This window comes from Aulostomus chinensis, chromosome 15, assembly GCF_037954235.1.
Source record: "Aulostomus chinensis isolate RoL2024-O1b breed Wild chromosome 15, RoL_Achi_v1.0, whole genome shotgun sequence".
Taxonomy (NCBI): Eukaryota; Metazoa; Chordata; class Actinopteri; order Syngnathiformes; family Aulostomidae; genus Aulostomus; species Aulostomus chinensis.
The window spans coordinates 27,722,069-27,735,629 of record NC_141334.1 but is presented as its reverse complement, the minus strand read 5'-3'; the positions used below and the strand labels follow the sequence as shown (position 1 = coordinate 27,735,629).

The following is a 13,561-nucleotide window of genomic DNA, read 5'->3' as shown; positions in this document are numbered from 1 at the left end:
CATGAAGCATCACCTCTTTATTTCATCTGTGGGCTTTAATTATTCCAAAATACACACAAAAAGATAAGTGGTAGTCACACTGTGTCAAACCTCAAAGGAGAACTTCATACAGTATTAGTACTGATTCGAATGCTACAGTTAATATTGTTAGCAGTAGTTGAGGGGACAGTAACAGGACCATGTCCCCAAGAGCTCCTCAGACTTCTACAGGCCCACCCCAAAACATACACACACACCTGTTATTTTCCATAAAAAATGAATTACTCAGGTTTGATTAAAAAGAAAAACAAATTCATGTAAAAAAATTAAAAGGCTTTGATAAGCTGAAGTGGGCGTGGCCTGACCGAGGCTACAAAAAGCAATCAGCAGGGCTGGCAGTGACCTCGTAGTGGCGGTGGTGTTGGGGCTCCGGGGGCCTTCCCGGATGGTGCTACTGCACTAACAGCACACGCACTGGTGCACATGCTACAACATGACTGGGACGACAAGGCACAGAAGACAGTGGAAGCCAGCAGTGAGGAGTTACTGGAGGGGTGGGGGTTGAACAGGGAGGCTCTGGCCCAGACAGCTTCACCCAGATATCGGGGGGGGGGGGGGGGGGCCTACAACACATGACAAATTAAGACTGGTGTCTTGCTGACACATCGTCTGTGTGTGTGTGTTTTGTGTGTGTTCAAGGAGGCACTGGAAGCTGGTCTCGGGAGGGTCTGGGACCAGTTGACCGTCAAACACAATTAAAGCTGATTGCTCAGTCAACCCTCATGTCCAGCGCCCCCACCACAACCCAACTATGTCCTCTCAGAGCTCTGGAGAAGGAGAGGGGCTGGGGGGGTAAGTTTGGTCAATAAGCAATAATCCCTCCAATCATATGTTGGGGAGGACAATTAAAAAAAAAATGGTTCAAAAGAAACACACTAGGGTCAACCATCACAGGTGGAGGCCACCCACAACCACACACCCACACACACACAGCTACAGTTGTATATATCTATGCATGCATGCAGCTGTACAGTCGGCCAATCAGGGCCCTGGTCTGCTGGACAGACAGGAGGTCTACAGCGAGGGCCATCTACGTGTAAAAAACATGCATTCACTTATGTACAAGAGTTTGTTTTCTATTCATGTTGCAGTCCGGGAAGAACAATTCACTGAAGTTTCTCTGATTCGTAGTTGATAAAAGCTGATGTGCTGTGGTGTGAACTCCGGTCAGCACCATAGCAGAGCTGCGCCGTCATCATGGGAGGAAACGCACGTTTGTACAGAAGAGCTTCTGATTGGTTGAGCCACAGCTCTCACTCCATCCTTATTGGCTTGTGTCCCACTTCCCCTCCCCTTGGTGCTCACGCCCTCGCTAGAAGAGGGGGGGTTAAACAATTGAGCCGTCCCTATTTTGGGCTGGGATCATGACAGGGATGGCCCCCATTCGACTGAGGTTGGGGCCAGCCATCCTAGCGCCGGTGGGCGGGGGCAGAGGGGCGTGGCTTGGAGGCCTCTCAAACTCTTCTGTCGAGGGGATCTTGTCGTACTGGGGCTTCAGGGCGTACTCATGCAGGTTGGAAGGTGACATGGAGCCCAGCGACGAGCGCTGGCTGCCCACGGTGAAGCTGCGTGCTGTTGAAACACGACTCTTTGGGGGGGGCACGTCCTCCCTGACAGGAAACAACAGCGACAGCACGTCAGGCGATATTTACACTTTCTCATAGAATATTCTATTAATATATATTCAAGTCTGACTGAAGAGGTCCAGCCACATTATATCATTATGCTCTACATCTAACCTTCCCTCCAGAACAGAACCTACAATCATTTCTGTCCTGGTGGAGTTTTGTCCTCTCGCCAAGGGCTGGACCAGCGTCATAATGCAGCCTGACTGGTTTAAGGGCTGCAGGAATCCAGCAGCCCCTCATGGTGAGATTATGGTGAAAACTTACAACCCTGACTCTTTCCTTCCATGACAAACCACAGCACAAATACAAATAAAAGAGGCATAATCAACCTCATCAGTCAAATCAGTTGTTTACAGCTCTGAAATGTTAAGGAGGTATTTGAGTATTCAGTACATCTCAGTACTGGTTCCTCCGAGTATTCCAGTTAAGGCTGTTTACATGGCTCATTGGGAGTATTAGTGTCAGGTACATCGTCCTGCCATCCATGACAGGCCAGGTGCTATTTGATGGCCTACAGGTACAGAGGTGTGGAGTGAGTCATGGAAGGGGAGCTGTTTGATTGGTCCGCCACACCAACTGTGTCCTGGCCTGTGGTGGCAGCCTCTCCTCGTCTGCCACCATATTAACTGCTAATAAGCAGCAATAATCCAGTTAAATGCTCGACCAAACCCAGCTTGTGTTGTCCAGAGCTTCATGCTGGGGTGTTTTAGCAAGTGTGTGTGTCTGTGAGGGAGGGAGGGAGAGAGAGAGAGAGAGAGAGAGAGAGAGAGAGAGAGAGAGAGAGAGAGAGAGAGAGAGAGAGAGAGAGAGAGAGAGAGAGAGAGAGAGAGAGAGAGAGAGAGAGAGAGACGGAGAGAGGGAGAGGGGGAGAGAGAGAGAGAGACCAGTGGTCTAATCCTCTTTGTCCTACAGCATGAGCAGTGTCACATTGTGGTCTTAGAGCGATTCAACCGGCAGCAGAGTGATAGTAAGCCCAGGGGTTGAACAGGGCCCATGGGCCGGATGGGGGGCGGGGGGGCAAACAAAGCTTTCAAACTGATTACCACAGCTGTTTATTTGAGGAGCAGTAAAAAAAGGAAAACGCTGATGGACAAAAATGACATTTTCATGGTTGTTGAAGCATGTTCACATATATGTGATGACAATCTAGATGTGAATACAAGTACTCATGGCATCTTTGTCTAAACTCTATCAAATACTTGATATTTGGGAGTGCGTACCTTATCTCATTGCAGATTTCCTTCTCGTACTTCTTCCTGTGACGGGCACGGCAACAGCAGAAGAGGATGATGGCGATGATGATGAGGATGAGGAGCACAGCGATGATAGCTCCTGCGATGATGCCGGCAGTATTGGGAGCTGGACAACACAAGGCAGAGAAGCTTTAGGGGGTTTTGTGAATGGGTATTGAGGGTCAGAGGCAGCTGGATTACTGCTCCCTCACTCATGACATCATCTAGCCACTAAAACACAAACTCTACCTCTGATCTCACCACATGTGCTGGTATCAATTTTCTACATAACTGTACAATTGTCACCAATAATGTACCAATTGTTGCTTTTTATCAGCCACCCTAGCAGCACCCTCTCCAGCAGAAAAAATGAGCAGCGCCTGAGTTAGCTAATGTTAGCTTAGCAAGTTACAGCCACAGTAGCTAGAGCTGGACAGACAGTGAGAATGACCAGTTATACAACACCACATTAGAGACATGGTAAGTGTCACTGTGCTCTCCATGCTCAGATGTACTGAAGTCCATGGCAGAAGGCTCCAGATCGACTTTCTATAAACTTGATAGGACAGTTAAATCAAAGCTGTCCAGATGAAGTAGAATTCTGTCTTAAGCTCCTGATATAAGAGTGTTTGGTTTCTTCTGATGAAAAATGGAGCTTGAAGTACGTTCAGTCACATTTCATAGTCTGGTATAAAACTTCTCTCGGCTCATCACAAAATTAACTATTTAAGTCTGAAAACAGACATAAACCAGTTAATAATCATCCATCAGCCTCAACTGATCATCTCAAGCTGAGGATGTGACACAGCAGATGAGCTTATGAGTTTAAATATTTGAAGATGAACTGAAGCCTACACAGCCGCGTTCAATGTCCCAGAGACCTGACAGGTTAGATGGAAGGGCCGAGAGGAGGGAACAGAGGCCTGTCGGCTTAGATGGAAGAGCCGAGAGGGGGGAACAGAGGCCTGTCGGCTTAGATGGAAGAGCCGAGAGGGGGGAACAGAGGCCTGTCAGGTTAGATGGAAGAGCTGAGAGGAGGGAACAGAGGCCTGACAGGTTAGATGGAAGAGCTTAGAGGAGGGAACAGAGGCCTGACAGGTTAGATGGAAGAGCTGAGAGGAGGGAACAGAGGCCTGACAGGTTAGATGGAAGGGCCGAGAGGAGGGAACAGAGGCCTGTCGGCTTAGATGGAAGAGCTGAGAGGAGGGAACAGAGGCCTATCGGCTTGGATGGAAGAGCTGAGAGGAGGGAACAGAGGCCCGTCAGGTTAGATGGAACAGCTGAGAGGATAGAACAGAGACTTTGCTATCTGAAGCATCATCTTAACAGCAGTCAGTTGCTGCGACGTCACTGTTTATCTGTGCTTTTAGGAATAATATTAAAGTCCTCTTCTAAGATCTAAGAGTAATCTAATAACAAGGGAATACCAGGACCAAGACGGAGCCCTGAGGCCATCTCCACATGACTCAGATTCCCTGACTGACTGAACCAGTCCAGGGTGCTCCCAGAGACTCTCGAGCCCCAGCCTCAGCCCTTCAATCATGTTTCTGTGATCTGGGGGTGTCAAAAGCTGTGCTAACCTGCAGCAGCACCAAAATAGAGCATTCATCCACATCAGAAGCCATCACTATGACACTGGAGAACCAGAGGAGAGCAGTTTCAGAGGAAGGCTCCTGACAGGAACCAGACAGAACTCTGACAATATAGAATGAATACTCACACAGTAGCAGCAGTGAGCTGTTTGGAACATAGTTTCCTCAAATATGTTCAGTAACTTGTAGCTTAGACATCAGCAAGTAGTTATTAGGACCAGGAAGACGAAAGCTGTGTTTCACATGAGGGGCTGAAGAAGTGCAACTGTGTGTTCACACCAAACGCAAATGCGAATTTCGCGTTGCGTTATTAGCGCGAATTTGACCGGATCATTTTAGTGTCCATTTGTGTCATTCGTGCGAATACGCGAATATGCTCACTTGCCCGAGTAGCGAGTATCTCCAGCAACGTTTCTTTCCGCCATTTCACCATGAATATTCAAAGAACTGTTGTGTTGTACCTGCTGTGGAAGGCCGAAATACATAGGAAAACTAAACGCCGTCATATCTGGGTTAACAACACCATCGAGAGGCACTCGGTGAAATTCATCAATCAACTTGTCCTCCATCTTGTGACACAGTCAGTCGTGACGTTGGGACAACCTCAACGCTGATTGACTGTCGTAACATGAATTTTTCTCCAAAGTTGAATATTTTCAACTTGTGCAAATGGCGAAATTTCGCGTCATTCGCCTCATTTGCGCTGACCGACTGAAAATTTGCGTCACTTGCGCGTTTGCATAGACTTTGTATGGAAACTGTTCACGCGAATGTCCAAATTCGCGTTTGGTGTGAACACACAGTAAGAGTGGAGCTACAACGGTTCCAGACAGAAGGGAGGTGATTCTAATACCAGGTGCCAGGCGTTGCATTGCTCTTACGGAAGCGTGCTGTTCTGGTTGGGTTGCATCTATGCTGTGCTGCACCAGTATGGCAGCCACTGAAGACAATTCCAGCAGCACCAACAAGTCCTAGCCGAGCACTCCGTAGAGACACACAGTGACAAGAGGTGGGTCGTGTGACACATAACAGGTGGAGCCAAACAGGAAGTCCTCACATTTGAGCCAAATTATGAACGGCCATGAGAAGAGACAGCCAGAAGCTTGAAAGTGAGAGGCTGATGTCATTACTGAGCTGCACTCCTCTGATATTGGGGCTGGATTCCTGCTCCAGACCACTGGGGGTGACTGTACCAGGGAACAATTTGTGTGGGTGGAGCTAAATAAATTAAGCTAAACAAACACATTCTGCTCTGCTGGTGTGGCATTTGTATAAAAGCAATATCACAAGAGAGGGAGAGCTGTTGCACTGAATACCCAGGTGGGGCCAGCGGGACCCTGAGGAACCACTGATTAAGCACCCTATTCGTGGGTCACATTGATGAATGGCTTTGTGTGGACACGTGTTGGTGCGGGATCAACATGATTAATCAGTAACACATAAGAACCTGTGAAAATGACAGCACGGTTACTTCACCAAGCGTTACCATGATGACCAGCCATGCCAATGGCGGGCAGTGAAAAATTGGAGACCACAACAAGCGAAGTAGTTGAAGTTGGCAGATACTCACGAGGTGTCACACTGACATACAGGACACATTCCTCAGTACCCACACGGTTGCTGGCAGTGCAGCGGTAGGTACCAGATGCGCTGGCAGAAGCATTCTTCACACTAATGGTTCCTCCCACAGGATCTGCAGCAGGGGCAGAGAACAAATGATTGAATAGCTGGCACGTGGAACAGGACGATTACCTGTGTGCGGGACCAGCTACGACCTCCTTACCCATCACAGAGGAGGCGGGCAGCAGCTTGCTGTCGCTGGTCTTCTCCCAGCTGTACTGCAGGGGGTTGGTGCCTTCACTTGATTTACATCTCAGTGTGAAACTTTTGCCCTCCTGTGTGAGGCCTTCAGCATAGCACCTGGGCTTGGATGGTTTCACTGTGGAGAGGAGGGCAAAGAAGGTGAGACACAGCCAACACTGACCTGCAGCCAACAAGCCTGCCACATCTCTCTCCTGCAGGCGAGTTGTGTGTCTGTGTATTCTGCAAAGTTGGTTTCCTCTTTTTCCAAAGCAGCAGTCATTAGTGAAATAAGAGGAGTAATCAGAGTAACCGATACGGCTGAAGTCACTCAGGATAATGGCAATGTGACAAACAAACCCTCCAGTACACAGCGCTCAGGTTAAAGATGGAGGACGAGCTCTACATCTCATAGCTGAACGAGTGCAAACAATCGTGTGTCTGTTGGAGCTGCTGGCAAGAGAAGAGATGAGGGATTCTAAAACAAACAGCTCCAAATTAAAAGCAGACCAACTCTAGTGAAACCAGACCAGCCAGGCAGGCGTGTGTGTGTGTGTGTGTGTGTGGGGGGGGGGGGGGGGGGGGTAATGTTTGGATAGAGAAGATCGGAGGCTACAGTCCAAGCCTGTCACTGACAGATAGGTGACATCATGGCCTCAACCAACTCTGACACAGGGCTCTCCAGATCTGACGCAGCCATCAGACGGAAGCTCAGCAGCCATAATTGTAAAGATTAACAGCAACCTGGCAGTATCAAGTACTTGTAGCGCTCAGAGCCAAGACTGACAGGGATGGACAGTCGAGCAATGCTGCTGCTGTGGCACCTTAACAGACAGTAAATACCAGAGCTGTGACAATTCTGTGCATCTGTGAGAAGGTGAAAGTCAGCTCAGCTCAGCCCCGTCAGGACTACGGCCCCGTCAGGACTACGGCCCCGTCAGGACTACGGCTCTGCCTTGACCCCCCCCCCCAACCCCCAGGCAGATTTTTGGGTTGAAGGGTGAGGTGGGGGCAGGCAAAGGAAGCTAAAGCACCACAGAAAGATGAAGATAACAGCTACCGGTGAACAAGGGACCACACAGACTAGACGGGCAGGAAGGAGCAGAACTCAAAGGCTGCAGCAATGGTGGCTGCAGCAATGGTGGCTGCTCCCCTCCTGCTACCGTCAACAGCGAGCTGAGGTGAATATGCCACCACCTACATGCGGGCAACATGTATTTCTGATCCTGATCTCTCCACCTTGGAGGGTCAATGCAGAGTTGAGAGGGGACCTCAGGTCTCCCTGTCATTGCTCCTGACCTGCAGGTCCACGGCCCTGGCACAGGCACCAGCACTAGCACCAACAGCAGCACTGGAACTAGCTCTGGCACAAGCACAATCCTCGTTGAAGCACACAGGTACCAAAGAGGAAACTGGAACAAATCTGGACAACCCACTACCACAGGATCACCAGTGCATCCTTTTAAGGACCCTGGTACTACCATCAATGCTGTACACTCCATAAAACTAGCACTGATAATACTAATATTAATACTGGTCATACTCGTACTGATAATAAAAATATTAATATCGATAACACTAATATTATTACCAATAACACTAATACTTGTACTGATAATACTAATATTAATACTGCTCATACTCGTACTGATAATAAAATATTAATACCGATAACACTAATATTATTACCAATAACACTAATACTTGTACTGATAATACTAATATTAATACTGCTCATACTCGTACTGATAATAAAATATTAATACCGATAACACTAATATTATTACCAATAACACTAATACCTAAAATTCTACAATTTCATTTAGCAGACGCTTTTGTCCAAAGCGACGTACAACACAAGCAAGAATTTAGACTTGATTAAGGAAAAGTCCATAGGAAGCGCAAAAGTGCTTCAGTTGTAATACCTGTACTGATAATACTAATACTCATACTGATAATTCCAGTACTGATAATACTAATATTAATACTGATAACACTCGTACTGACAATACTAATACTCACATTGATAATACTAATAATGATAAGACCAGTGCTGATAATACTAATATTAGTACTGATAATACTAATACTGACAATACTAATACTCACATTGATAATACTAATAATGATAACACCAGTGCTGATAATACTAATATTAGTACTGATAATATGAATACTGATAATACTAATACTGACAATAACAGTACTGATAATCCTACTGATACTGGTAATACTCATACTGATAATAATACTGAAAATATCAGTATTGATGATACTCATACTGATAATACTTATATTAATACTGATAATATTAATACTGATAAAACAATTATTAATACTATTACTAGTAATGATCCACAGTACTCACGTGTAGAAATGATCTGCATTCTTATCTGAAGTACTGATCTGTAGTATTGAACTTAGTACTGATCTGGAGTACATGTATGTCGAAATGATCTGTCATACAATCTAATACTATGAAGCAGTGCAGTAGTGGCTTTTGATCATGTGTGACAAGTTCTCCAAGACAAGTGTTCCAAGCAATGTTGTGATCGCAACTATTCACGCAAATTCAGGCAATCCCCGCAAATTTTGCACTCCCAGCAATTTTATCCAATCAGTGAAAGTTTAATACAAATTTGACCAATCACAGCACTCCATCTTTTCATGTCACCCATGACTTCGTCATTTACACTTCCTGTTTCTACTGCCAAGCGCGCTGACTTGTGCGAGAAGGAAATCTGTCACATTTGCCCATGAAAATCTCCACTAAGGACGGCACTCTTCAGTTTCCCAACTCGACATGAAAGTGGTGGTGAACTGTTTTGTTCCCATGCATGAACATTTGGTTGAACACTAACGACAAACATTTTTCCACCGACAGAGTCTCAGAAACACGCGAACAGACGAGACAAATCCCCCTGACAGAACCTTTAACATCCAGATCCATTTCAAGTGCTGAAAGAATTCAGGTCAGTTTGAATTTAATGATTAGGTATATAGTTGGAAGTTATGCTAGACTGAAAATAACAGAAAAACACGCCTGTCTGTGTCCGTGACTGTGTTTGCTGTTAAGAATTGAAGTGGGAAATTATTCTAATGTTAAAGTGAGATGCGTGAACGTGGTATAATAGCTGTGACGGACCAGAGGGAAAGAAAGGGGAAAAATTTATTGAATTAAAGTGAAATCGTTCAGTGTAAAATGTACCTCACTGTGGAGGACGGTCCTTCTTAAATCAACAGCATCTTGATCTTTATACCTTTTTTTTTTTTTTTTTCTTCCTCCATAGATCTGTGAGCTGTCAGCTCAAGTTAGAAAACACTATTCAGTTTTAAAATTTTGAAGTTGCCATGTTTAAAGGAACTGAGAAATTATTTTATTCAGTAATTACTGAGTTACCACATACTGAAAAGAACATGTTTTGTTATCATTACACTGCAAGTTCTTCTTCTGTTTTTCTTGCTAAACTACATCTTAAAGTGTTGTTCTGGATGGTGATACATTCTCCCAGTGCACATGTTACAATAAAAAGAGTTGGGATATGAGAATTTAAAGTTTCACTGGTAATCAAAAATGTTGAGGTGCTTTTGCAAAAAAAAACAAAACAAAAAAAAACAACAACATTCAAAATCATAGCAACTTTTGTTGCACCTTTTCACAGAAGCTGCCTCAAAATCAGGCACTTGAGGCCGCAACAATCATAAAAAAGTGCCGGGAAATCCTGGAGGGACGGAATAATCCTTCAGTCTGGGATGTTTTGAAGAGGAGAGCAAAGACATGGACGTCACCATCTCTCTATCCTTCACATCCTGGTTTATTTTGGCATGCAGACCAGAACAGATGATCATAGCACAGTCCCAGAGGGGGCGGGGCTGCTCTCAGGAGGCTATTCACTTTCAGCAGCATCATCAGTCAGCTGACCCGCCAGCAAGCCCTGTGTGTGTGTGTGTGTGTGTGTGTGTGTGTGTGTGTGTGTGCGTGTGCACGAGCATAGGGAGTGAATCATCTGACTTATACAACTATGATGTGTCACCCATGTCACCCTTCACAATTAAAAGCCAGCTGAGTGTGAGTGTGTATGTGGGTGTATGTGTGTTGTGTTGGGGGGGGGGGGGCTGAGGGGTGTTTCATGTGCAGATAGGAAACAACAGGATACTTCTGTCCACTCTCATGATGGTGTTCCAGTCGCAGGGATGTGGGGTGAACACATGCTCCTGCCTCTGGGAAGGTTAGGCGCTGGATTTTAAAAGGGATTACATCAAAACCGGCTCGGGGGGCAGAGGGCGTGTGATTTGGTGCGTTTCAGAGTGGTGAGAGAGCTGCTAGCCCTGCGCCAGCGCTAGGCCGGATGTGCTCCACTCACCCATGACGATCAGCAGCATCTTCCTGCTGCGGATGCCGGGGGCCTTCTTCACCTTACACTGGTAGGTGCCCGAGTCCGACGACTTCAGCCCTGTTAGGTTAATGGAGGCATCACCGTTCTTGGGGTCGGCTGAGTTGAAGTGGACTCGACCCTTCATGGGGGCATAGTAGTCCTCGTAGGCCCTGTCGCCTGAGTACAGAATGACCTGGCCAAAGAAAGGAGAGTCCTAGTTAGAGACGGTTCATGTCTGAACCTGCAGCCTGATCCTTGGAGTCCAGCAGAAGCCCACACGGGCCCAATACAGGTCTGACACCTGGCCTGTCGAGGCGCACTGCAGTATACAAAACCAACTTGAGGGCAACGGGAGCCAGACAAAACCTGCTCAGGTTGACTGACAATTCCTTCTGCTTTCAGAGTCACTTTCACAATGCTCCTTCAAGCCATTAAACCAACAGATAAATGAGTGTTACAAGAACCTGCTGAAGAAGAGAAGGCCTGGAAGAGGCCATCACCTCACATTTGTTCACAACGGCCTTGGTCACTGTTTTCTTCAACTAAACTCTTGTTCTGTTTTATGTAGAATGAGATGAGGAGCGTGCTGGAATCTGTCAGGTTTGGCAGGTTCTTCAGTCTGACTGCTCTTCTTGGAGACATGTGCTCTGACTTACTGGTTTAGGAAAGGAAAAGACATTCAAGAAAATAATAAAACAAGGGCCTTGACATGTCAGTTGTGTGCTTTCAAAAACAGAAGCAACCAGGGAAGAGAGAAAATACCCTCTTTTATCTCTGTGATGCCCTTCAGTCTGCTGCTGCTTCAGCCTGCAGCTTAAGAGGAATGAAGGTGGAACAAACAAAGCAGCCAGTGTAGAGCCAAATCATCACTTGCTGTGTCCACACACACACACACACACACACACACACACTTCTTGAAGGCAGCAAGACTAGAAATGAAGGCCAGGTGGAGACAACAAGAAGCCTCGTAGCTGTTGATGGAAGAGGGGAAAAACAAAAACAAGAGAAAGAACATGGAAGGGAAAAGAAACGCCAACACAATGAAAAGTGTTCTCATTCTCTTTCACTGCCGTAATCCTGCACAATTCCTGGGAGACAGCGATCAACAGGGTTTTCTGTGCCACGATCAGCAGCAGGCAGATGTGCAGCAGTAATGCCACTGGTATTACGAGTTTTATTATTATTGTTGCTACATTGCTCTGGGTGGAGAGTGAGACAATCGTGAACCCATCCAAGCAGAACAAAACAAAGTGAAACCAGAGTGGTTTTTGTGTTTGTAGGGTAAATTTGGCAGAGAGGTCTGGGGGGATCTTGTACAAATTACCCCTGTAAACAGGTAACTGGTTCTCATGGTGAGGGAAACCAATCCTTTCCAATTGATTCCACTGGGGAACAAAACCTGAGCAGTAAAAACAGCAAGATGAAACCAGTGAGGAGAGGAAATTAAATCGCCCCGAGCTCAGCCAGACAAGACCTCTTGCTTGGACTCAAACACTTCATCACCGGGGCACAGATGGGAGTGTTTCCACACATGTTCAGCTCTGGCAGATATCAGTACTGAGCAGTAACCTTGAGAATCCCGTTCCCGTGTGAAAAAAAAGCCAATAAGGGAACTGGGGAAGGACAATAAAGGAGGCTGGACAAGCAGTCATGGCTGGAGTGGTCGGAAGAGCTGAACTGTCTTAATTGCGTTTCGTAACCAGCGGGACAGTCAGTCAATGATAAAACCACCACCTGGCCGTTCTGGTGCTGCAGAGCTATGAGAAAGTTGAGGTCAGTGTCATCAGGAAGAGAACGTAAGAGGCGCAGATCATTTGAGAGTCAAAGCTGCAGAGCTCTGAGAAGCTTGAGCCACAGCGACACGACCAGTTCCCCTGCAGCATCATCAGCTGACCCATCAACACAGGTTAAAAACAGTCTCCACCCACCAACGGCCCTTGGCAGGAGACCTCACAGTCTTCGTCAGCATGTACATGGGTACAAGGCACGGGACACAACACGGGCTGAATTCACCTGCTCTTCATTGCATCCGTGTCTGGTTCTCTTTATTGTGTCCCTGCTTGCTCTCAGAGTGGTGATAAATACTCAGAGCCCACCTTCTTCTCTGCAGGCTGCAAATAAGAGCCAAAATGCAAATGACTGTTACTGTAGGCATGCCTGGCATCTCCAGCCAAGCCCAACAAAGCCACATGCATTAGCTGCGCTTCACCAGCGTCAAACAGAACCTGATGATACATGTGTCGAGTCAGAGAAGGCGGGCGTCACTCTGCACTACATACAGGACACAATAGACTTCTGATTGCATTAATCCATGGAAGACATTGCAGGACTATAGTACAGTACATGTAGATGAGTGTGTGTGTGTGTGTGTGTGTGTGTGTGGGGGGGTTTATGTGTGTGTTATTAGCACATGTCGGGCCCAGGACTCGCCTCCCTGCTCTTAGACATGCTGTGACCTTGCAGACTGATCCTGTGGATCACTCCTCTGATAGTGGAGGATTCTCTCAGAGCAGCTCAGGCTGAATTTGCTCGTCTAAAGCTATGTGAGCACAGCTCCATCATGCTCTCACAGCATCTGGGATCCCCAGGCCATGAATCTTAAGCCTTCATTCCCATTTCTCTGACTGACCCGGTAGCCTTGGTCCAATTAGATTGGCCTAATCCTGTTGAACACTCATACATATTAAGCAGTCCTGCAGAATTCATAGACAGCTAATTACTAAGAACTTGCTATCTGCATGATTTCATATTGGTTGAAAGGTGCACCAGAGTGACTCTATAGCGAGCAAACCTGATCAAGGACAAAGATGTTAGAGGGATGTCTGGCCAGTTCCAGTTTCCTAAACAGGTTTGGCAGCATTAATGAGTGCAGACAGGCTTCAGCACCATGGAAC

The 13,561-nt window shown here is 46.5% G+C and overlaps 1 protein-coding gene across 1 annotated transcript in view; it reads right to left on the bottom strand.

Moving 5' to 3' along the window:
• The window catches only part of cxadr (CXADR Ig-like cell adhesion molecule), a 34,050-nt gene continuing 20,489 nt past the window's right edge, over positions 1-13,561 (bottom strand). Inside the window, exons 3-7 of the mRNA XM_086227256.1 lie at positions 10,656-10,860; positions 6,275-6,430; positions 6,062-6,184; positions 2,888-3,026; positions 1-1,649 (exon numbers count right to left, since the gene is read on the bottom strand). Coding sequence (XP_086083382.1) covers positions 1,367-1,649; positions 2,888-3,026; positions 6,062-6,184; positions 6,275-6,430; positions 10,656-10,860 — 906 coding nt within the window. The 3' untranslated portion in view covers positions 1-1,366. The remainder of the gene's footprint in view (positions 1,650-2,887; positions 3,027-6,061; positions 6,185-6,274; positions 6,431-10,655; positions 10,861-13,561) is intronic.